General features: G+C 38.5%; 1 protein-coding gene across 1 annotated transcript in view; it reads left to right on the top strand.

Annotated features, from left to right (window-relative positions):
• LOC138820277 (ribonucleoprotein PTB-binding 2-like) overlaps positions 1 to 26,698 on the top strand; it is a 74,444-nt gene that overhangs the window by 14,598 nt on the left and 33,148 nt on the right. Inside the window, exons 2-3 of the mRNA XM_070011971.1 lie at positions 9,125 to 9,191; positions 20,757 to 21,226. Of these exons, the coding sequence (XP_069868072.1) occupies positions 9,125 to 9,191; positions 20,757 to 21,226 (537 nt within the window). The remainder of the gene's footprint in view (positions 1 to 9,124; positions 9,192 to 20,756; positions 21,227 to 26,698) is intronic.

The following is a 26,698-nucleotide window of genomic DNA, read 5'->3' as shown; positions in this document are numbered from 1 at the left end:
CCTAGCATTACCATGAATATGTGTAATGCATTGTGCTACAGCATTATGACAGCTGTGACTACAGTAGGTGAGGGTTGTTTCTCAGCTCTTGTGGTGATCATGGGGAACCACAGTTGTCACTGTTCTTACATTGGTACCTCCATTGTTTTAGATCTGGGCAGGAAGAGCTGCTTCTAATGGCCCCGTGTCCTCTTTTCAAATAAGCTTTTTATTTTGGAAAGGGGTTTAGCTTCACAAAAACTTTCAAAGATCAAACATACACTTATCGTGTATTACCTACCCAGTTTCTTGTAATGTTATAGCTTGCATAATCAATATATGTTGTTCAAAACTGTGACATTGATGTTGTCTTACTACTATTAACTAAACCACAAGCTTTTATTTGGATTTCATTAGTCTTTTCACTTAGGTTCTTTTTTGTACCAGGATCTAATACATGATACTTTATTCAGTTTTTATCTTGTTCCCTTTGTCTCCCTCTCAGACAGTTTCTCAGCCTTTCTTTCATTCATGACTAGGATCAAAGATCAGGTATATTCTACAGTGGTCCTTGGTTTGATTTATAGCACTTTTTTACTCCTTCATGATAAGATTAGTGCTATGGTTTTGGGGGAGAATGCCACAAAGTACCTATCTGACCCCACTGTGATTCTGACACCAACAGGACTTAGCACTGGGATACTGACCTTAGTTATTTGGATAAGGTGATGCTTACCGAGTCTCCCTTTTCTAAATATACTATTTTCCACAGTCACCAGTCTAGGAAACAAGTCATTAATTTCTTCACACATTTAAGGAAAGGGTTCCACCCCCCCATCCCACCTCCCTCCCTGTATTTATTTAGTGCTGATACTAAGGCTTGAACGCTGGACCACTCTCAGAATTTGTGCTCTCTACTGGTGCTCTATTGCTTGAGCATGCCTCCAGTTCTGGCATTTTGCTGGTTACTTAGAGGTAAGAGTCTCATGGATTTGTCTACCTGGGCTGGCTTCAAACTGCATACTCCAGCTGGGGCCAGGCCTTTAAGACAGACCCATACTTTAGCATAAACCACTCAAAGTCTTAGCAGGTTTTTCTCATGGGAACTGATATACTGATTCTAAAAATCTATGCAGAAAAGGTAGAGGGCTTCAAATAATCCCCCCAAAATGGATTTACACTACCAGATTCAAAATTTTCTCTAAGCTATAACTATTATTATTATTATTATCTGGTCCTGGGGCTTGAACTCAGGGTTTGGTCGCTGTCCTTGATCCTCTTTGTGTTCAAGGCTACCACACTACCACTTGAGCCACAGTGCCATGTCCAGCTTTTTTGAGCAGTTTATTGGAGATAAGAGTTTCATAGGGACTTTTCTGCCCTGGCTGGCTGTGATCCTTAGATCTCAGCCTCCTGAGTAGCTAGGGATGTAGGTATGAGTCACTGGTGCTCCACTAAGCTATAACAATTTATACCATGCAATACTACTAAAAAGGAGTACACAAGTAGACCAATGGACCAAATGTTCAGTTTGTCCATGTGTAATACAGCCATTCATTCAGCAATGAATGGTTCTCCAATAAAAGAAGGATGTTAGGAAATTGATGTACCTAGAGGAATTTAGACAAATTCTTTAAAGATGAATTGTAGTGTAAGTGTTAATGGTGTTTGTTATTTGTGTGATTTTTTTCTTTCTTTTTTGCTGGTCCTGGGGCTTAAACTCAGGGTCTGGGCACTGTCCCTGAGCCTCTTTGTGCTCAAGGCTAGGACCCTACTGCACTTCTGGCTTTTTCTGAGTAGTTACTGGAGATAAAAATCTCATGGACTTTTCTGCCCAGGCTGGCTTCAAACTGTGATCCTCAGATCTCAGTCTCCTGAATACCTAAGATTATAGGCATGAGCCACCATCCCCTGGCCTAAGACATCCTTCCTCCTGGGAACTGGGGGCTCACATCTGTAATCCAAGCTACTCAGGAGGATGAAATTTGAGGATGAAACTTGGGTTTTGAAGCCAGCCTAGGCAAAAATGTCTGTGAGTCTCATCTCCAATTAACCACCAAAAAAAGCCAGAAAGGAGTTGTGGCTCAAGTAGTAGAGCATGAGTTTTGAGTGACAAATTTAAGGTACAATGCCAAGGCCTTGAGTTCATACTGACACATAGACACAGACACAGACACAGACACACACACACACACACACACACACACACACACACACACACACACACACACCACAGCTTTCCTCAAGAAACAATAATGCATTTATGAACTTAGGTAAATAAAGATTTCTTTCTTCCAAACTGACTTAGAACTAAAATGAAGAAAACTTCAGTCTATTAGCAAATAAGAGATTTAGGCAACACATTTTTGGTGAGGAAAGGACTTCTTAAGACATAAACCCAGGACATAGCTAGAAAGCTCAATAGAAAGCTCATGGATTGAGAGATATCCACTAGCCATACAATGGACAAGGGTCTCATATCTAAAATATACCTGGAACTCAAAAAATTAAATCCCCCAAAACAAATCCTCAAAGAAACAACCACCCGATTAATAAATGGGCTAAAGACTTAAAGAGAAATTTCTCTGAAGAGGAAATAAGAATGGCCATGAAGAAATGCTCAACGTCTCTAGCCATAAAAGAAATGCAACTCAAAACAACATTCAGATTCCACCAGTTAGAATGGCTATAATCAAGAAATCTAATAACAACAGATGCTGGAGGGGATGTGCATTATTGGTGGGAGTATAAACTTGTTTAACCACTTTGGAAAGCTGTATGGAGGCTCCTCAAAAGACCACACATAGAGCTCCCCTATGACCCAGCAATCCCACGTTTGGGCATTTATTCAAACAATCACAAACAAGGCCATACTATAGCTACCAGCACAGCTATGCTTATCACAGCATTATTCACCATAGCTAAGATAGGGAACCAACCTAGATGCCCCTCAGTAGATGAACAGATCAAGAAAATGTAGAAGTGTGTGTGTATACACACATATACACACATACATACAAATATACACACACATGTGGTGTGTGTGTGTGGGTGTGTGTGTAATGGAATTCGATGCCTCCATCAGAAAGAATGACATCCCCCATTTGTTAGGAAATGGAAAGGCCTGGAAAAAATTATATTAAGTGAAGTAAGCCAGGCCCAAAGAAACATAGGTCCCATGGTTTCCCTTATCTGCAATAGTTAGTGTAAGTCTAGGACAAGCAGAAAAGGTCAAAAGCTATGTACATATGACCATATAAGATGATGCTAAGTGAAATGAGCCCCAAGATAGGGGCACAAGGTTTTATCTTTCTTGCTGTTATTTTTAATGTACTTATAATGTACTATGTGATTTTTTTCGTTTCTTTTGTATGTTCTTCCCCCATGGTGTAACCCCTGTTTTACTGTAGTTGATTCTGGTGCCCTACATCTTATATATACATTTTTCTAATTTGAAGAGGGGAAGGGAAATAACAAAATGCTGAAATAAGGATACAGATTGACCCATTGTAACAATGAGATGTACAAGGTACGATGTTGAAAATGAACTTTACAACTTGGGGGGGGGAGGAGTTGAGGAGGTGGGGAGAAAAGGATGGTAGGGGAAAAATAAGGAGGGGGTAACAATGCTTGATAGGAAAGGGACTCATTACCTTATTCATGTAACTGGTACCGGTCTGTACAGTGTCTTTACAATAAAAATATATATATTATAAAAGAAAGACATAAACCCAGCTGGGTGCTGGTAGCTCATGCCTGTAATCCTGGCTACTCAGGAGTCTGAGAACTGAGAATCGTGGTTCAAAGCCAGTCTTGGCAGGAAAGTCCGTGAGACGCTTGTCTCCAGTAAACCACCAGAAAACCAAAAGTGGTGTTGTGGCCCAAGGGGTAGAATGCTCACCTTGAGCTGAAGAGCTGAGGGACCGTGCCCAGGCCCAGAGTTCAAGCTCCACAACTGACAAAAAAAACCCCACAAATTTTATGGCAAAAAATTGATACATATGACTTCATAAAAATATGAACCATCTCTGGAAAGTTTCACAAATAAATATGACAGACTACATACTAGGGAAATAACATTTGTAATACTACTAATGGCAGGGGGCTAGTATTCAGAATTTGTTTTTAAAATCTTCACATAAGTAAAAAAGAGCACTAGAATGGAAAAACAGACAATAGAGATACATAAATGTTTCCCAGGAGAACAAGTAAATGGCAAATAAGCATCTGTCTAGAATAGACAGGTTCCTTTCACAGAAACAGAGTAGCTCTCTCTCTCTCTCTCTCTCTCTCTCTCTCTCTCTCTTTCCCCCCTCCCCCTCCCCCCCTCTCTCTCATATGTCTATTCTAGACAGGTTCCTTTCACAGAAACAGAGTAGATCTCTCTCTCACTCTCTCTCTCACTCTCTCTCTCTCTCTCTCACTCTCGCTCTCGCTCTCCCTCTCTCCCTCTCTCCCTCTCTCCCTCTCTCCCTCTCTCCCTCTCTCCCTCTCTCCCTCTCTCCCTCTCTCCCTCTCCCTCTCCCTCTCCCTCCCCCCCCCTCTCTCACTGCTAAGTCCAAAGGGCATGGCAGCAGCCTGGAAACTTAGGCAGATATGAATGCTGTAGCCTTACAGCAGAATTTCTTTAGCAGGATATCTTAGAATTTGCTGTAACTGACTGGGGAATGTCCACCCACCTTATCAAAGGCAATTTTCCTTATTTGAACAAAATAGCCTCTCACAAATACCCAGCTGTGGTTGTGATTGAATAACTGGGTAGTGCAGCTCAGCAGGCATGTACAGCCAGCCAGCATGCTGCCCTTCCTGGTTAGTCAACAGATGACAACTTCAGAACACAGTGAGACCATGAAGTTGACAAAACCTTCTTATCTGCTAAAACTATAGGAAAGGAGGTGGATTAGCAGGTGCATGTATGTCACCTCATCCTGCCAAAAACATTGTCTTTTCTCCACAAAGCCAGCCAGTTGCATGCATGCAGCCCAGGGACCTCACTCCATGAAGACTCCTTGAGTATAATACCAGTAGATATGTATGCAGTGCCTACAAGAACATGATGCAGTTTTATAAAAGCTAAGAAGCAAACAACCTGGAAACAAACCAAATGTTAGAAACATGATACTCAATATAGAAACAAAGGTATAGAAAAGCAAAATACCATTTTTACAAAGGCTCAAAACAAGAACTAGAAAAACCACACCTTCCTTGGTGATGGAGGGTGGAGGGTTAGGGGTGGGTAATACCTACAGAAAGGGGAAGGTAGGCAGGGATCAGAAGGAGCAGGTCAGTGTCCTTAAGCCTGGAGTCCTCGGCTTTCTGGCTGGCTGTGTGGTTATGATATTATGTCCCATACTTCATTTGACAGATGATCTTTTCATATTAGCAAATCACCCAAATTTAACACTCTATTTGTTTCCTTCAGGGTTTAAAAGTAGACTGTTAACCTGTGAAAGACTTTCTTAGAAGAACTGAAACAAAAGCAAGTCAGTGACTTAGAAAACAGTGTGTGGTTCTAGTGCATAAAAAGGGTCGAGTTTCATGTAGGAAGAAGTCCAGACCAGCTAGAACAATACTTCTAACTTTGGTGGGATTTGGGGTGCTTTGAGCCCAAAGCAGTTTATCTTCTCTTCAAAAAGCATTTTATGTGAGCAAAGGCTTTCATGTAACACTAGGGAGCGAGAGCTCATCAGATCTAGAAGACTTTTACTAATGTCAATTAGTAATACCAATTTTGATAAATCACTCTTGGCCTCAGAAATTTGTAAATGAAATTGCTGATCAGAGGACAGAAGTGTATCTATCAAAAGTTCTGCTTAAAAATAAGATTGTGAACTGACGGTATGGGTCAGTCGAAGAGTGTCTAGCGTGCATGAGGCCCTGGCTTTCATCTCCAGCATTACAAAGGAAAAGGTCATTTATAATTCATTAGAAATGTCATAAAGCTAGATGCAGAGTAGGAAGCTGTAGTTTTAGTTCTTTCAGGTCTGTGTGGCAGAGCACAGCAGAATTTTGGCAGATGGTTATTAGAACTCTCTTTCAGGTTTTAAGTTTTTAATTGGCCAACTTACCAGGGCTCAAATTGAGGGGTGACCCACTTTTGCCTGGGTCAAAACAACCAGGGCATAGAGAAAAGTAATTAGGTTTTTCTTTGCAGGACGTGGTAAGGTTTCTCAGTTGACAAGCTCTGTACCCCGTGTCTGATGCATAGAAAAGCTATGATTAGAAATGTGAATGTTTTCTAAGGAGCTTTGAAGCTTTGCCTCAGCCAATCAAGCAGAGAGCATGCCATTTGTTTACAGTTCTGTGATCATGTGAAGAGCAGTATCGGGTTTTCTTTATCTAGCGTTTGACAGCTGTTCACCAGTGAAAGATCAGATTCTGTGCAAGCAAAAGAAAATACTCGATCCCTTCAAATAAAACCTTCTCTATAAAGTATTAAGTTAGTCAGCTGGCACAGTGTCTATGTTACACAATTGAAATTATTTTTCTTAATGAAGAATACAGTATATCTTTTTATAAGTCTAAGAAAATGTTGAAGCATACAGCACAAAGATTGTGATAGTAAATGATAGTAAGTTATAGACTAACGTGTACATTGATCATTATACTATGTGGTCCAGCAAACAGTATTTCAAAAAAATTGATACATATATGTGTATATACATATATATGCATATGTTTATGTATGTACATACATATATCTTTTTCTCTATATATAAATATATTTGGTGATAATGGAGTTTGAACTCATTGCCTCATGCTTTGCAATACAGGTAACTCCCTTTCTTCTTCAGTTATTTTTCAGAACGGGTCTTCCTTTTTTCCCAGGGTGGCCTGGACCACAAATCTCCTATTTGTATTTCCTGCATAGCTGGGATGACAGATGTGTAGTACAGTGTTCAGCTTTTTATCAGTTGACATGGAGTCCCTGCAACTTTTTGCCCAAACAGGCCTTGATCTATAATCCTCTACATTTCTACCTCTAACACTTTTTTTTTTTATTACAGGTATGGGCTGCTGTGTCCAACTATTTTTAAACACCTCTCATATAGCTTATAAATAAGTAATGTTTTATTATCTTTTGTATGAGGCCTGATTATCTTTTCTTCACCCAGCTTTATGTTTTGCCTGTTTCATCACTTCTGTTTTCCTCTTCTACTGGATTAAAAGGGAAAATATTTCTCAGCTGTCCTCCTGTTTTCCATTTCTAGGTTGCTCTTATGGTTACTTATTATGAAGAGTTACTGTTGTAACTGGGTAACTATAACAACAGTTACCGAGTTTTGGCAACCGTTAATGACAGTGTCCCACTGCACAGGAACAAGTAAGGCAGTATGGCACAGGGACAGTAAGCTCCTAGAGCCCCAGTGATTGGCCTAGTCCTCACTCAGCAAGTTTCTGGCCAGACTTAATGAAAAAAATAGAGTTCAATGCTTACTTCCAACTGACAGCTAGTTAGCTGTCAGTATGATAGCCATAACAGTAATAAGAATTAGCATTATGGAATTAAGTCTTTTACATATACTTACCATACTATATACTTTATATATTAGCAACTATGTATAATTAGCTTATTCTCTTTTTTTCTTTTATTCTTTGACAGTACCAGAGTTTTGTTGTTGTTGTTCTTGGTGGTAGTGGTGGTAAGGCTTGATTTCAGAGCCTGGCCACTCTACTTGAGCTTTTGTGCTCAAGATTAGTGTTCTACCCAGTTGTTTTTTGTTTTGTTTCGTTTTCTCCTTGTCAGTTTGGGGCTTGAACTCAGGGCTTGGGTGCTGTCCCTGACCCTCTTTGTGCTCAAGGGTAGTGCTCTAACACATGATCCACAGCACCACTTCTGGCGTTTGAGTGGTTAATTTATGGAGATAAGAGTCTCATGGGGACTTTTCTGCCCAGGCTGGCTTCAAACCACTCTCTTAGATCCCAGCTTCCTGAGTCGCTAGGATTATAGGTGTGAGCCACCGGTGCCCAGCCACTTCCAATTTTTTGGTGGTTAATTAGAGATAAAGAGTCTCACAGATATTCCTGCTTGGGCTGCCCCAAACTGTGATCCTCAGGCCTCAGCTTCCTGAGTAGCTAGGATTACAAATGTGAGCCACCAGTACTACCCCACTTACAGGTACCAGAATTTTGAACTTGAGCCATGCTTCCAGCCTTGTTTGCTTTCAGTCTTTTTTTTTTTTTTTGACAAGGTCTTTTGTTTTTGCCCAAGACTGGCCCCAGACCACAAGTCTCCTAATCTCTGCCTCTTCAGTAGCTACAGTTACAAGTGTGTACCACCATATCTAACTCATTCATTACTTACATAGAGTAGGTTCGCTGTAACTATCCAGCATTGGGTTAGAATGTCCGCTTAAGGGATTCTCTGATTCCTTTGTATTTGTTCTAGATTGTGAAAAAAATAATTAGGGCCACAATTTATATTTACCTTGATATATATTTGAATGTCTTCCATATGCAAAGTGATACAGGTAGTATTTAAATACATAAAATAAAGTCCCTCTACTCAAGTACTGTAAGGAGCCACAGGAAAATAGATTTAACTGTATAGTATGCTTTGGTGGCTATTAGTTGTTTTTATAACTGGAACTTTCTAAGTTAAAATCTCTAATTTATATAACATATATTTATTCTCCATGTTTGTGCTACAAGTATTTATAGGTAAATTACTGTTAAAACCTCTATAGCTAGTATGCAGAAATTGAAATAAATTTCCGTAAGAGGTATAAAGTTACATCTCTTGTTCGCATAAGGAGAGTGAGGTCACATTCTGTGGGAAAATTTCAGAAAAGCATCATGAAGCACTACCTATGAGCTGTGTTTGAGGCCGTGTGGGGACTCTGGTGATGTCTTCCTGGCAGGCCAGATGAAGGCTGAGTAGGTACAGGGGAGTCAGTACCTGGTGCACTCAGGAGATAGAGGCTGTGGTTCTATGCAGGGACCGAATTGGAAGGCACATTTTGAAAGGAAGGCTTTTGCCTTCAATGGTAGCCTTCAATGTCTTTAGATAAGTACTGAGGGTTGTGTGGAAGAGTTCCTTTTCACATGTATGTGGTGGTGACGATGGTCATTATGTTAGACTGATAGAGCTGTTTCACCTACTGAGTTCATGTATTTATTGAATTCATGGTTTTATTTCTTTCAGGAAGTTCATGATTTATTAAAAGACTATGAGTTGAAGTATTGCTATGTTGACAGAAATAAACGAACGGGTAAGTTTCCAGTTTCATGCATCTAATTTCATTTTGGTTCTATATAAGAGTCATAGAACAACAAGACAAACCCTTTGTCTTTTCATTATTAAGCCAATCTATAAAATTCATAGACATTAAATTACCTTAGTATTGTTCACATACTTTATTTTCTGAAGGTAATGTCAGTATCTTAAATTTTAACCATATACATTAAAATAACTATTAGTAGAGATGCACAATTTACTATGTAGCTAGGCGAGAGCCACAGTCCCTTGGCTTTTGCCTCTGTCCCACCTAAGACTTACACATTTTAATGATGAATATTCTAATATTGTGTTATATTGAATGTTCTTTCTAGGCTCTGTCTGCTTCAGTTTTAATAAGATATCACTGGACTTTGTGAATAGACTATATGATATGACTGTTAGTTGGACAAATGGGGAAATTTGCTTTGTTTTACTTAGTATTCATTAAAAAATTGTATTTTATTTGCCAAGAATGGAAAGTTTTTATTGAAACAGGACAGATTGATATTCCTTTATATAGTACCATAACTCACATAATAAACCATTTTTGACTTAAGAAATTAGTTAAAATTTTAAATTAAATTGTGCAAATGAATTCTATTTCAGGTTATAAGAACAGTGTATTTTTTATTTTTGTGAGATTAAAACTACATTTGTGTGTACATGATACGTAAATGTTTACAAGCTTCTTTTTAAGATAATAAGGAAACTGAAGGGTGATAAAACCAGTGTATACAGTCTACTACTTTTTTTTTTTTTTTTTTGGTCATGGGGCCTGAATTCTGGGCCTGGGCACTGTCCCTCAGCTCTTCAGCTCAAGGCTAGGGCTCTACCACTTGAGCCACAGTGCCACTTCCGGCTTTTTCTGTTTATGTGGTGCTGAGGAATCGAACCCAGGGCCTTATGCATGCAAGGCAAGCACTCTACCACTGAGCCATCTTCCCAGCCCAAGTCTACTACTCCTGATTCCATTCTTACTCTCCTTCCTTCCCTCATGAATTTGGTGCCCACTTTCCAATCTGTGTATTATTTCAAGGTAATTGGTAGAGCTGTCCACAAATTCTTGTTCTTTTCCGTCTAGGCATGAGGTAAAATAATATTTACCCTATGCCCAGGAGTGGACATGTGATTTGCTTTGTGGTAAACAAAATTAGAGTGGAGAAGACATTTGTGCTTCTTAGAGAAACATCTCAGAGCTGGCCGGTGAGTGACTCATTGCTCACCTGTCTCTGGCTACAGCACTGGGGAAGTGCTGGAGTTTGAACTCAGTGACTTAAGCTTGCTATGCAGATGCTTAACTGCACAGCCATGCACACAGCCCATCTTTGCACTGGTTGTTTTTGAGATAGGATCTTGCATACTGCCCATGCTTAAGCCTAGAGGAAAATACACCCATTTCATGCTTTCTGTGGTAGCTGGGATGATAATCACATACTACTCAACTTGGCTTCTTTTGTTGAGATGAAGTCTTCTTCAACTTTTCTGTCCAGGCTGGCCTTGCACTGATATCCTCCCAATCTCATTGGGTTATACTGTAATCTTAGCTACTCCAGAGGCTGAACTTCTTCCAGTCCAGGTCTTAGGCTGAAAGGAGCAAAAATCCTCTTTCTTGCCTTGTCTTCAAATTAGACATTTATTATGAAGAACAAGAAAACCTTGGTTGTAACAGTATTGAAATTATGGGGCTGCTTTTGGTTTTGTTTTCTTTTTGTTGTTACTGTTACTGTTTTTGCCATAGTATCTTGAGTAATACCTACCTATTACTAAATCTGTACACAATTAATGGAATTTTTCCTGTGGTTTTTTTTTTTTAACTTTATGTGAATGGTATTTGGTGTTTTATCTAGCAAGTTTCTTTTTTTTTCTATTTAACTACCATTTAACTTTCATATCTTTCCATGTTGATACATAAAACTCTTCAGCATTGTTTTAAACTACTACGTCAATCAATTGTGTGAATTTATCCCTTGAGGTAGGCATTTGAGTTTGTAACATTTCTAGTATTTCAGTGTTGTGAAACCTGTTTCTAATACATTATTTCTCCACAATTGAAGAATTTCAGTATTACTAGGTAGTGATAAGAGGAGTATGAGTACAGACTTTAAGTCTCATAGAACCAGGAGTTCTGTTCCAGTTGTTCCCACCAGCTATGATAATACATCTCAATACCAGAAGCATCAAGAGGAATATTCCAAAGGTTTTGCCTTTGACAGTGAGTCAAATTACCTCCTGTTTTACCTACAAACTTAAAAAGCAAAAAATAGACAAGATCAAACTGTTTCCTGGTAACCTAACCACATCTGAGAACAAAACCCAAAAATATTTATACAAATACAAAAATACAAAGAATACAAACAAGGTTAAATTTACATATGGCATCCAGCAAAAACAAGTCATCGGGCAAGTGCCAGGCATGGTAGTGCAAGCTTGTAACCCAAGCTTCTCAAGAGGCAGAAATCTAGAAGACTGGAATTTAACTTTTTAACTGGAAATTGAACTGGAATTTAAATTTCCAGACAAAAAGTCAGTGAGTTTCCATCTGAATAAACAAAACAGCAGTGACGTATGTCTGTAATCTCAGCTATAAGGGAGCATAATTAAAAGCATTATGATCCAAGCCCCACCCAGGATAAAACAAGAAATCTGTTTAAAAATTAACTAAAACATAAAAAAGGTGGGTGGGGAAGGAGCTGGAGATGTGGCTCAAGTGGTAAAGCACCTGCCTAGCAAGCATGAGATTCTTAAGTTTGAAACCTAGTAGTTTCCCTGACTACTCCTCCCCGCCGCCAAAAATCAGCCTTGGTAGGAAAGCAAGGAAATACAACTCATAATGGAAAGAAATCCAATCAAATTGATCTAGAATTGATCCAGATAAATAAATGAAAATGGACATTAAACTAGTTTTAATAGCTATACTCCATACATACAAGAAGTTATAATGAAGACTGAACATGTAAAATAGAAATAGAGATGTAAAGAACTATCAAAATCATACTTCTGGTGATGAAGACTACCAGACTCTCTGAGGTGAAAAATACATTGGATAAGATTAATGCCAAGATAGACACTGCAGAATAATGTTAGTGAAATTAGAGATAATGAGATATCCAAAGTAAAACAGGGAAGACAGACTGTAAGACATAAATTTTGCTACATGGGAGAGCTTCAGGTGAAGGTGGAGAGGTGATACTGACTTTAAAGAATCAGTGATTGAAAAATTTCCAAATCTCATGAACTCCAAACCCAGAGACCAACAAAGTTCTACCAGCCCCAGCCATAAGAGCATGAAAAGAACTACAAGACACATTGTTAATTTATAACTAGGAATACAGAGAAAATCTTACAAACAGAAAATTAGTAGGAAGCACACCATGTGTATTGACAAAGATGATCATGGATTTCTTTGAAGCAATACAGATGAGAAGGCCACAGGCAACATCTGAATTTTTTTTACACATTGGGAATACTTTTCAGAAATAAGGATGAAGTAGACATGCTTTTAGTCATATAAATATTGAAAGAATATGTCATTATCAAGTGTGAATTATAAGGTATATTTAGGTGGTTATGTTGGGCCATGACTATAATCCCTCCCTATTTGGGAGGCAGAGATCAGAGGACCACAGTTTAAGGCCAGTGTAGACCAAAAGTAAGACTCCATGCCAATCAACAAGCCAGGGGTGGTGACATATACCCATAATCTCAGCTACGCAGGAAGCACAAAGGGATTGCAGTCCCCTTTGTGGACTCGTAGGGACAAAATTGTAGAGCACCTACCTAGCAAGCAAAAGGCCTTGAGACAATTAAGATAAAGATACATAATGTCAGCCAATAAGATAACACAACAGAAGAATTCATTAATGATGTTAATTAATATGTTCAGTGCATTTGATTTTAGTAGCTGAAGAAAGATAATTAATAACTAGTTTGTTAATTATGATAGTGTCTGTCAAACATAATTAGCAGTTTTATAAAAAATGACTAAGATAGTCAACTGTAGTCCTGTAATCAGAACTTTTCTATAGTAGATAGGAGGAAATAATTGCACCGAAGTAGGATACATTAGGGATAAATATTTACATTAAATTTTTCCCAGTAATAATTTATGACCACACTAATCAGTGATTTATACTAGTTGTGGATTACTTAAATTTCCCTAAGAAATAGTAATAGCCTGTATCCTAAATTCCCTTACAAACTTTTGGCTGTGAAGTGACCTCAGCCACATCTCTGAGAGCCAACATGAGAAAAACAAATGACTGCATTAGAGAAAGTATGGTCTTGCAAATAAATGGAAGAAGTTATAGAAAGGTGAATGGCCTCTCTCTGCCTAGACTCCTGCCTAGAGATGGAAGTTTGTTTCATTTTGCGATTTAATTTCAGTCCTTATTTGGGTTGAGCAAATGCAAATACAAAGGACAGGAAAAAGAAGAGATTGTTAGCTTTTAACTCTTTTAGTTGATATGTAGACACACCTCTATTCATTCATCTAGCGCTTGCCATGTGCTTGCACTGGGGTAGTTGATGCTAATTCATGAGCTACATAGAGAAGTCACGCTGTAGTATGGCTGCAGGTGGCTACACAAATAAATTACAGTATAGGCCTATCCCTGTGACAGCTCCAGCCATGTTCAAAGTTCATAGGTGTATGAAAACAAGGCATGATGAACTCTAACCGAAGAAATGACCAAGGAAGGCCATTGGGGACCATGAGGCAATCATCTCTGGGTGGATTTGAGAGTCAGGCAAATAGCTGAAATACTGAGGCAGAGTAATACATGTGGAGTGTATGTGGATACTCAAACAACGTGTTTCCAGGGAGTTGCAAATGCTTCAGTACTGTTGGGGAATTGTGAGTGGCAGTGAGGAGGGGCGGGCTAGAGCCCTCTAAGGCTGTCCTGTAGGGCACTCTGCCTGAGCTGGGCTGCCGCTGCACTGGAATACCAGACATTTGCATCCAGAGTCATAAGCGAGCACACAGTTCAGGCTTTGAGAGATTGCTGCTGTCATGATGGGAAAAGATTAAACATGAAGAGGGTGGACTTAAGATCTATTTGAAGAATTGAATTTGAGGGCTTTTGTTGTTGGTTTTTAATGTGGGAGATGAAGAAAAAAATGGGCCTGGAGAAACTGCCTTGTCTCACATCTGTGAGTGTGATGTCACCTCTAAAATCAAGAATGCCAATGAGTAGTGCCGAGCAATGCCCCTCCCCCACTTTCTCTGTCTCTCTCTTCCTGTCTTTTTCTGTTTATCTCAGAGATAGGATGAAGATTACACACCCTGTTGCCCCTGGAACGAGGGACAGGACAGATTCAGTGGGTGGGAGCAGTGGACTACAGGACACAGGTGTTACCATGCATGAGCCTGCCAGGAAGGATCCTAAGGAGAGTTCCTCCTGATAGGAGACAGTATGGGAGGAAGTGCAAAGGAAGGACTGCTCCAACAGGCATACAGAGCTAGGGAAGAGGAACAATTACACACAACTCAAGCCTGAGCTGATGGATGTGTGGGCTGATAGAGGAACATGAGCAGTATGTACAGCTGATGCTTAGCTTGTTTGTAAATAATAGAGAAATAGAGATAAGTGGTATGTTATGTCACTATCAGAAAAAAAATCAAAATAACTCCAGCCTTTTAAAAGTGATGTTGGAAACCAAAGGATATTCTCTCACTCAGGATGGCAAAGCTATTTTTTACTCTGGTGTTGGAAGAACTAGCAGTGGTTTCCTTTGGCAATGGTATCCTTGAATTTAGAGACTGTGTTAGGTGAAAATGGGGTTTCTTTAAATGTTGGCATTGCACTCAGTTCAGTGCGAGCTTCACACTCAGAGCCATGTGGGCACAGAGACTGAGCAGACTGAGAGAGATGACAGGCAGAATTACCCAAGCTGTTTAAATTCTCCCTCCTCTTGTGCTTTACATATTTGCCATGTACAGCAGTTTGTCAGGTTGCCATAATTGAATTTGGGTAAAGAAAATGTCATAATGTGGCAACTCCACTGAGAAGGAAGGTAGGAAATTTTAGAGAAACTACTTGTAATTGGTGGATTACCTTAGGTTATTACTTTTAATTTAATTGGGGTCTTTCAGATTTTCTTAGAAAACCTTTCTCTGTCTCTGTGTCTGTCTGTTTCCCTTCTAAAAGTATATTCTTACATGACAGGTAAATTGATATGGCTAAAGTTCAAATTTAACAGATATGAATATATATAATATTTTGTTGATTTTGATCTTTGTAATTATCATGGGTTTTTGCTTTTTGGGTTTTTAAAAATTAGCATCAGAGCCAGGTGCTAGTGGTTCATGCCTATAATCCTAGCTACTCAGCAGGCTGAGATCTGAGGCCATCCTGGGCAGAAAAGTCCATGAGACTCTTATCTCCAATAAACTATTCAGAAAAAGCCAGAAGTGGAGCTGTGGCTCAAGTGGTAGAGTACTAGCCTTGAGCACAAAGAAGCTCAGGCTGAGTTCAAGCCCCAGGGCCGGCAAAAAATAAAAATAAAACAACAAAAAAAAAGAAAGCAATTAGCATCAATTAGTTCTACAAGGGGGTTTCATTTTGACTTGTTTATGGACTATTTGCATTTCTTTGAAAATTGTCTATATATTTGCCCATTTATTAATTAGATTGTTGACTCTTTATAATCCAGTTGTTAACCTCTGGTCAGATGTATGGACTTCTTCCCATTCTGTAAGCTGTCTTTCCACTCTATTGTCTACTTCCTGTAGAAGCATTTTAGGCTGATGCCATCCCATTTATCCTTCCTTGTTCCTGTTTTCTTGAGCTATTGAAATTCTATGCGGGAAAATACTGCCTATGCCAATGTGTTCTAGCATTTTCCATATTCCTTTCTATAGTAGTTTCAAGGTTTCAAGTTTTACTTTGAAATCCTCAGTCTGCTTTGAAATTGATACTGATACTGGGTGATAGACAAGGATCTAGTTTCAGTCCTTTATGTGTAGTTATCAGCATTCTAAGCACCCTTTGTTGAAAAGGCTTTTCTCCCCCCTGACGTATACTTTGGGCTCATTGGTCAAAAATGAGATACCTGTAGGTTTATGGATTTATTTCTGGATCAGCTGACCTGTTCCATTGGTCTTAATATCAGTTTTTGTGCTGGTACCAGGGTGTTTTTGTTACTGTGGCTCTGCAGTGTAATATGGAGTCTGCTATAGGATACTTCCAGTGGATTTTGTTTGTTTGTTTGTTTTGGCTATTTTTTGGGGGGGGGAGTGTTTGGGATCTTTTGTGATTCCATATGAATTTAAGGATTGATTTTTTTTTTTTTTTACTTCTATGAAAAATGACATTGGGATTTTGGTAGGTAATGCATCATATCTATGGATCGTATCTGTTTTTGACATTATTGCCATTTTCACAGTATTGGGTCTACCAATCCATGAACATGGGAAGTCTTTTCTATCTTCTGTTGTCTTCTTCAGTTTCTCTCATCAAGGATTTATAATTTTTTTTTTTTTTTTGGTTGGTCGTGGGGCTTGAACTCTGGGCCTGGGCGCTGTCCCTCAGCTCTTCAGCTCAAAGCAAGCACTCTACCACTTGAGCTACAGCGCCACTTCCGGTTTTCTGGTGGTTTATTGGAGATAGGAGTCTTACAGTCTCTCCTGCCCGGGCTGGCTTTGAACCGCGATGCTCAGATCTCAGCCTCCTGAGTAGCTAGGATTACAGGCGTGAGCCACCAGCGCCCGGCTAAGGATTTATAATTTTTATTGCAGAGGGTTTCTACTTCATTGGTTGTTTATTCCTAGGTATTTTTTTAGGGTATTGTGAATGAAATTATTCTAAATAGGTTCCAACCCATCAATATACAGAGAAGCTACTGATTTTGGTATGTTGACTTTGTGTCCTGCTATATTACTGGAGGTGTTTAACCGATCTAGGAGTTTTAGAGTGGAATCTTTAGAATTCTTTAGGTACAGGATCATATCATCTATAAATGAGAATAATTAGAGGTCTTCCTTCCCTACTTGAGTCCGTTTTATTTCTTTCTCTTGCCTTATTGCTATGGCTAGGAATTTTAGTACTATATTCAGTAGGCATGGAGAAAGTAGACACACTTGTGTCATTCTTGACTATAAGAGGAAATGATTTTATTTTTTCTCTATTTAGTATGATTTTGTCTTAGATAACCTTAATTGTGTTGAGGTATATTCCTTTTTCTCATTTCCTCAGAGATTTTAACATAAAAAGATATTGAATTTTGTCAAAGGATTAATTTGGTATTGGTTTTCTTTCTCCTTCCTCCCTCTCTCCCTCCCTCCCTCCCTCCCTCCCTTCCTTCCTTTCTCTCCCTTTCTCTCTCTTTCTTTCTTTATGTGTATGTTGATACTGAGGCTTGATCTCAGGGCCTTGTACTCTTGCTTGGCTATTTTGTTTTTTAGGTCTGAGACCCAGGACTCAAACTCAGAACCTATGCTTTCACTCATTGGCTAATGCTCTACCAATTGAGCCATGCCTCCAACCCCAATTACTTGGCTTCTTTTACTCAAGACTGGCATTCTAGAACTTCCACTTCCACCTCCAGCTTCTTCCCAGTGAACTGGAGATAAAAAAAAATCTCTCCAATTTGTCTGCCTGGGCTGGCTTGAAATTGGTATCCTCAGCCTCTTAGGTAGCTAGGATTACAGGTGAGAGTACCAGTACCCAATTTCAAAGGTTTTTATGCATCAGTTAAGATAAACAGATGTTTTGTTCTAGATCTTGTTTTGTGCTGTATTACACTGATTTTTATTTATTTATTTATTTTGTCAGTCATGGGGCCTGAACTCTGAGCCTGAAGACTGTCCCTCAGCTCTTCGCTCAAGGCTAGTGCTCTACCACTTGAGCCACTGTGCCACTTCCAGTTTCCTGTGGTTTATTGGTTTATTGGAGATAAGAGTCTCATGGCCTTTCCTGCCCAGTCTGGCTTTGAACCACAATCATCAAATCTCAGCCTCCTGAGTAGCTAGGATTACAGGCATGAGCCACTAGCACCTGACTTGTATTACATTTATTGACTTACATATATTGAAACAACTTTCTATCACTGTAATGAAACCAGCTTCATGGTGTGTAATCATTTAGATGTGTTGTTGATTCAGTTGACAGGTATTTTATTGAGAATTTTTGTATTATGTTCATCAAAGAGATTAATCTGTAAAATTCTATTTCTTTAATATATCACTGTCTTGTTTAGAAATGAATCTATTACTGACTTCATAGGAAGAATTCTGTAGTGTTCATTTTCTGTCTAATGAAAGAATTTGAGGAGTATTCATGTCTGATAGAATTCAGCAATGAATCTATTCAGTCCTGGGCTTTTCTTTCTAGGAGGTATTTTTTTTAATTATTGCTTCAATTTTATTGCTTATTATATAAAAGCATCCTCGGTTCAGTTTTGTTTTGTTTTTTTTTGGTCGGTCATGGGGCTTGAACTCTGGGCTTGGGGCTGTCCCTGCACTCTTCAGCTCAAAGCGAGTGCTCTACCACTTGAGACACAGCGCCACTTCTGGTTTTCTAGTGGTTTTTTTTTGGAGATAAGAGTCTCATGGACTTTCCTGCCCGGGCTGGCTTTGAACCACAATCCTCAGATCTCAGCCTCCTGAGTAGCTAGGATTTCAGGCGTGAGCCACCGGCACCTGGCTTCTTGGTTCAGTTTTGGTAGATCAAGTTCATCTAGAAATGCATCTATTTCTTCTAGATTGTCCTGTTGCCTTGAGTATATGTTTTCAAGGTACAGTATTCCCTCATGATCTTCTGGCTTTCTCTTGTTTGTTGTGATAGTCTCATTTTTTTTTTCCCCCTCTAGTTGTATTTACTTGGGTCATTTCCCTCTTCCTTTCAGTCAGATTAGCTAAAGGTTTAATAATTTAATCTTTTGAAGACCCAGCTTTCTGTTTCATTGACCTTTTCTGAATTTGGGACCTCGTGCTTGCTAGGCTGGTACTCCATCACTTAAGCTATACCTTTAGCCATGCATTTTGGTCTAGATAGGATCATGCAGACCTTTATACTCTGGACTGTTTGTGAGTACAAAGTACTCAAATATGGTGATCCTTCTGTTTTCAGCCTCCCAAGTAGTTAGGATTAGAGATAGGGACCCTTGTGCCCACTGTTTTATTGATTCTTTGTATAATTTGTTTAGTCTCTTGTTTTCTGCCCTCTTATTTCTTTTCATTTTCTGATTTTGGATTTTATTAGTTCCTATTTTTCTAAGTGCTTGCTTGAAATACATCATTAGGCTATTTGAAATTTCTGTTATTTTGATGTAGGCATTCATACTATAAACTTTCCTCTTAGCTGTGTCATACAGGTTTTAGTAGGTTATATTTTCATTTTCATTGGATTCAATGAACTTTTGAATTTCCCTTCTTAATTTTTTCAGTGATTCACTGTTGATTTCATTCAACTGTGTTGTTCAGTCTTTATGTGTTTTCTGTGGCTTCTTTTGCTATTGAGCTCTAGTTTTGCTCCATTATGATTTGATAGCATACAGAGAATTATTTAAATTTTCTTAGATTTGCTAAGGCTTGTTTTATGTCCTTAAATAGGTTCTGTTTTGGAGAATGGTTCATGCACTCTAGAGAAGATAGACAATATGTATTGTGTAGTTGCTAGATGAAAGATTCTGTAGATATCTGCCAGATTCATTTGGTTTATGGATTCATTTCAATCTGAGATTTCTTTGTTGATTTTTTTGCTTGGATGAGCTATCTACTGGTGAGAGTTGGGTATTGAAGTCTCTTCGTGTGTTGGAGTCTATATGTGTCCTTAAGTCTAGTAGTGTTTGTTTAACAAAGTTGGTACATGTTAACTGATGTTTGGTATATAATTGTTAACAATTGTTATCTCCTCTAATGGAGTGTTCCCTTTATTAATATGAAGTGAATTTATTTGCCTCTTCTGACTAGTTTTATTTAAAGTCTACTTGATCAGATATGAATATATATTCTTGCCTGCCATAGGGAATTTTTTCTATACCTTCACTTTTCCTCATCTATAGTATCAAATAGAGTCTTTTACATTTCTCTGGGAAGAAGGATGGTTCTTTAATCTTTATTTTTTATTTTTTTATTTCAGCGACTTTTTTTTATTATGCTTGATTTTTAACTCATACCTGCCAGCACATTAAGCCATAGTACTAGCCCATAGTGAAGTGGGTTTTTTTTGTTTTTGTAAAGTCTCCATAAAACTTCATATCAGAAGCTGTTAGGAGGAAAAAACAAATCTGTGTATGATTGGGAAAGATTGCCAAAAAACCTCTTAGCATATAGTAGGATCTTACAGTGGAACTTATGATATGACTGTACTTTCTATTTGAGCAAATGGCCATGAAATTAATTCAGTGGAGGTTTAACATTTAAAGAAGTGGTAAAAATAGAATAAAAAGTCATAATGCATTGAATATTGCTGAGCTATAATTGCATGATGATTTTGTTCAGGAAAACATGCCAGTGTCTGAATGTGCTGAGTTATGGATCTAAAGTGTTTTTCTTGCTGTCAGTTATAATAAAAGAATTTGGCATTAAAACACTATAATTTCTTTTATTATATTCCAGCTTTTGTTACCTTACTGAATGGGGAACAAGCCCAGAATGCAATTCAGATGTTTCATCAATATTGTTTTCGAGGCAAAGACTTAATAGTCCAGCTCCAGCCTACAGATGCATTACTGTGTATTACCAACCTGCCCATTTCTTTTACGTTAGAAGAGTTTGAAGAACTTGTTCGTGCTTATGGAAATATCGAGAGATGTTTTCTGGTCTACAGTGAAGTAACTGGCCATTCCAAAGGCTATGGCTTTGTGGAGTACATGAAAAAAGACTTTGCTGCAAAGGCTAGATTGGAACTGCTCGGCAAACAGCTGGGAGAATCCACACTCTTTGCACAGTGGATGGATGTTAATCTTTTGGCCTCAGAGCTCATTCATTCTAAGTGCCTTTGTATAGATAAACTCCCTAGCGACTACAGGGATTCAGAGGAGCTGTTGCAACTTTGTTCCAGTATCCATAAACCTGTATTTTGCCAGGTAGGTATTTTTAAGAGATTATTAGAGCTATTTAAAAAATATTTGCATATGTGTCTATTCTACATGAATCCACAAGCTTAGCATTAGGTAGTAAATTGGACAATTTTATTCTCTGCTGTGTATTATGAAGACTTAAGGTTCATAGAAAATTTTATATGACTTCCGGTTGATGATCCACACTAGTTATTATATGTACTTCAGTATGCCTTAGCAAACGCAGCACTACTCATTCCAGCCATTCATCCAGCTTTTCACCCCTTAGACAAGGGGTGAAAGCTCATTTGCCACCCTCTTGGTGTCAGATATGGTGCCCCGTGTCAGAAAGGCAGAGAATAGAAGGATACTGTATCTCAGGACTTCATAGTCTTATGGCAGAGAATGAGAGGTAGGAAAAAATTGGCAAATTTCACATGGAGATGGGTATTGGAGAGAATAGGAAAATGTTATGAAACTTAACAAGAATGTATCGTGTCTCCTGGAGTCATGTAGGTGAGACATTTAGAGAAATCTGAAAACAACACTATAAAAGTTTTGAATCACATACTTATAGTAAGATTAACTATATCCAAATACGCAGACATAACTATACTATGTGTGACGGTATAAAGTCCTGCCCTTACAGATTTTCACACAACTCCCTCTAGTTCTCCATTTCTTCTTTCCGCCTCTTTTTTTTTAAACCAGTTTCCCTACCACACTCTTTCTCTCTTGATTGCCTTTCTTCCCGCTTTCTCCCTTTAATTGTACATTTGATGAACTCCTACTATTGCATTAGAAATTCTAGAGTTGGAATGTGCATGTATGTGTGGAATGACTAGATCCAGGTGGTTAAGATTCATATTGTCCTGATAGTTATGGTGTGATAACTCTCTTAGCAGTTTAAAAAAATACACCATATTATTAACTATACACTATGTTATTAACTATAAGCAGCCATGTTAAGTGGTAGTTTCCTTGAATCATTCTTTCTATGTAATTGGAATGTTATTTCTTTTGACCAACATCCCTCCAAACCCTACCCCGGACAACCACCCCAGCCACCATTGTACTCTGCTTCTAGGATGTGAGCCTTTTAAGTTCCACATCTGAATGAGGTGATACAGTAATATGTATATTCAAAATTAATGTTACCATCTTCCCTCCAAATATTGTATAAATTTAGAAATTTTGTGGCAAATGTTTTAAATCAAATCTCTGCCCAGTTACTAAAAGTTGGCTTGTAGCTATTCTTGAATACTAATTATTATATAGTGATATCATGCTGTAACCACCCATAATGCATTGTAGTTTTAGTTGAGGTCTTTGGAGCAAATGGGAAGGGATAACCATTTGTTATGTGTTGTATTTGAATATGAGTCCAAGAGCAAAAAGGATCATGTGGATTATGTATTTGACCTTTATACTGATGGAAAATGTTTGCTACACTATTTTTGAGTCACTTTACTATTTAGAGTTTGTTAAAATACTTCAAAGTAATGGAAAGTTAATTATGTCGTAAGTCAGGCTATCGTCTCTGAATTGCTTTCATGGTGAACTGAAATATTCCTTTTTTTTTTTTTTTTTTTTTGCTTGTCGTGGGGCTTGAACTCAGGGCTTGGGCACTGTTCCTGAACCTTTTTGTGCCCAAGGCTAGTGATCTAGCACTTGAGCCACAGGGCCCACTTCCAGCTCTTTCTGAGTAGAGATAAGAGTCTTATGGACTTTTCTGCCCAGGCTGGCTTTGAACTGCGATCCTCACATCTCAGCCTCCTAAGAAACTAAGATTGTAGACATGAGACACGAGGGCCTGCCTAAAATATTCCTTTCTAAAACTACTGATGCATGATTTTGAGTGACTTTACCTTTTGAAAGACTTAAAAAGAACTAATTTATATGGGAGTTAAGGTTATCATAACAAAAGTGATAGTATTTTAAGGTTTCAAAGGATTATTAAAACAATACTAAGATGACAACTTCTGTCAAGAGAAATTCTTGGGACCAAAGAAGGGACAAAAGGTTTTTACAGCTCAGACTTTAAAATCTGGTTTGGTTATGAACAGAGCAGAGCTGTCAGAGAAGCATTGGGAAGAGGTCAGTGTGATGTCTTTTTCCTTACATGATTGGAATGTTTTATGGAGAAACAAACAGTTGAAGACAGTTTTAAAAGAAACAAAAATATGAACAAAAAATGGAAATTTGGTCTAAGTTCAGCAAGAAAAGTAGGAGGAAGTTAAGTTTCAAAAGTTAGAGGAAAAAAAAAAAGAAGGAAAGGGCTAGGAACTGATTTTTTTTTTTGTAAAATCAATGTATAAGATGCCAACCCACACAGAAGAGTTGTATGTCTTCTTAAAGACATGCTTTGCAGTATACACGTATGTAAGATAGCTCATATGTTTGTGAAACTTGAAGATATTGTAGTGTCTTATTGTTTTCTTCTCTTGGAGCCAGTGTTTACTGGACATTGACATCCCCTGGTACCCTCCTACAGATGTGGGACTAGTCCTACAAGCACAGTTTACTCAGAACTCAAGGTTGAGTATGGTATTTTAATAAACCTGGGCACCATTTTCACTATGGTACACTTGTCTAGATCCTGGGGAATCTGCCTCAAATTTTTTTTTTAATTTTATTTTATTTGAGAACATGCTGTACAGAGGGGTTACAATTACATTGGCAGGATAATGCATACATTTCTTACCAAGCATTGCAGCCTCCTCCTTTGTTTACCCTTCACCTCCCTTCCCAGCCTCCCCCCTCCCCCCCCCCACACCGACATTGTAAAGCTTGCTTTGACATGACATTTTGTAATTCTCCTTGTTGCAACAGGTCCACCTGAATCCTTAAACGACTTGTTTGTCCCCATCTCCTCCACATGTTATACTGACATCAAATAAAGTGAAAGCGGGGGTTACACTGTGGGGGAGGGACATACAAAGCAACAAAGAAATAATCTTATAAATGCGTTAGAAACACATGCATGAAAGAAACGAAAACATTAAAATACATATTTAAGGGTTCGTTTTCCTAACATCACATTATCTGACCTTTTTCGCTTGACTCATACCTATACTAGATATTGCAAATAAGGGAAACCATGGGACCTATGTTTCTTTGGGCCTGGCTTACTTCACTTAATATAATTTTTTCCAAGCCTTTCCATTTCCTAACAAATGGGGAAATGTCATTCTTTCTGATGGAGGCATAGAATTCCATTGTGTATATATACCACATTTTCTTGATCCATTCATCTACTGAGGGGCATCTGGGTTGGTTCCAGATCTTAGCTATGGTAAATAATGCTGCAATAAACATAGTTGTGCTGGTAGCTTTAGTGTGGTCTTGTTTGTATACATTTGGGTAAATGCCCAAAAGTGGGATTGCTGGATCATAAGGGAGATCTATGTGAAGTCTTTTGAGGAACCTCCATACTGCTTTCCAAAGTGGTTGAACAAGTTTACATTCCCACCAACAATGAAGTAAGGTTCCTTTCTGTCCACATCCCCTCCAGCATCTGTTGTTGTTAGAGTTCTTGATTTTTGCTGTTCTAACTGGAGTGAGGTGATATCTCAATGTTGTTTTGATTTGCATTTCTTTTATGGCTAGGGATGTTGAACATTTCTTTATGTGTCTATTGGCCATCCTTCTTTCTTCTTCAGAGAAGCTTCTCTTTAAGTCTTTCGCCCACTTATTTATTGGGCAGTTGTTTCTTTGAGGATTTGTTGTTGGGTGGTTTAATTTTTTGAGTTCCAAGTATATTTTAGATATGAGACCCTTGTCCATTGTATGGCTAGTAAAGATCTTCTCCCAATCGGTGGGCTTTCTATTGATCTTGCTAGCTATGTCATTTGCCCTGCAGAAGCTCTGCAACCTTATGCAATCCCATTTGTCCAACCTTTCTTTGATTTGTTGTGTTTCCGGGTCTCTATTCAGAAAATTTCGGCCTGAGCCAAGGAGACCTAGGGTTTCTCCTATTCCATCCTGTAATGTTTTCAGAGTGTCTGCTTTGAGTTCAAGGTCTTTGATCCATTTGGAGTTGATTCTGGTGCAGGGTGATATATAAGGATCTAGCTTTAGTTTTCTACATGTAGTTAACCAATTTTGCCAGCACCATTTACTGAAGAGGCTGTCTTTCTTTCCATTCTATTGTTTTAGCTTCCTTATCGAAGATTAGATGGCTATAGGTCTGTAGGTTCATTTCTGGGTTTTCAATTCTATTCCATTGGTCCTGAGGTCTGTTCTTATGCCAATACCAAGCTGTTTTGATTACTATGGCTTTATAGTAGAGTTTGAAATTTGGTATAGATATTCCTCCAGCAGAGTTCTTTCCGTTGAGGAGTGTTTTTGCTATTCGGGGTCTTTTATTGTTCCATATGAATTTTTGGATTGCCTCTTCTATTTCCTTGAAGAATGAGGGTGGAATTTTGATAGGTATCGCGTTGAATTTGTAGATAACCTTGGGAAGTATTGCCATTTTCACGATGTTAATCTTGCCAATCCAGGAGCATGGGAGGTTTTGCCATTTTTTAAGTTCTGTGTTGATTTCCTTTTTCAAGATTTTAAAGTTTTCATCATAGAGGTCCTTCACTTCTTTAGTTAATTCCTAGGTATTTTATTTTTTGTGGGACTATTACAAATGGAGTTGCTTTCCTAATTTCAGCCACACTTTTCTCATTGTTGGCATACAGAAAAGCCATTGATTTTTGGGGGTTAATTTTATAACCTGCTACTTTGCCAAAGTTTTGAATCAGCTTGAGTACTTTGGGAGTGGAGTCTATGGGATTCTTTAAATACAAGATCATGTCATCTGCAAAGAGGGAGAGTTTTATTTCTTCTTTCCCTATTTGGATCCCCTTTATGTCTGCATCTTGTCTTATTGCTGTAGCTAGGCATTCTAGTACTAGATTGAAGAGAAGTGGAGAGAGTGGGCATCCTTGTCTTGTTCCTGAGTTAAGAGGAAATGGCTTTAGTTTTTTACCATTGAGTATAATGCTGGCTGTAGGTTTGTCATATACAGCCTTTATTGTATTGAGGAATGTTCCATGGATTCCTAATTTTTCCAAAACCATCATAAAGGGGTGTTGGATCTTGTCAAATGCTTTTTCTGCGTCTATTGAGATAACCATGTGGTTCTTGTTCTTGCTCCTGTTGATGTGATGAATAATATTAATTGATTTTCTACCTCAGATTTTGCAGTACAAGTTGAATGTGTTTTCTCTCACCTGTCTACTTCTGATAATTCTTGTTTGTTTATTTTTGTTTGTGTTTGTTTTTGCTTTTTGTTTTTTGTTTGGTTGTAGGGCCTTAACTCTGGGCCTGGGCTCTGCCCCTCAGCTCTTCAGCTCAATGCTAGCGCTCTACCACTTGAGCCACAGCGCCACTTCCGGCTTTTTCTGTTTATGTGGTGCTGAGGAATCGAATCCAGGGCCTCATGCATGTAAGGCAAGCATTCTACCACTGAGCCACCTTCTCAGCCCTGATAATTCTTGTTTTACA

This window comes from Dipodomys merriami, unplaced genomic scaffold, assembly GCF_024711535.1.
Source record: "Dipodomys merriami isolate MVZ:Mamm:240054 unplaced genomic scaffold, mDipMer1.0.p SCAF_850, whole genome shotgun sequence".
Lineage (NCBI taxonomy): Eukaryota > Metazoa > Chordata > Mammalia > Rodentia > Heteromyidae > Dipodomys > Dipodomys merriami.
This window is presented reverse-complemented; position numbering and strand designations above follow the sequence as displayed.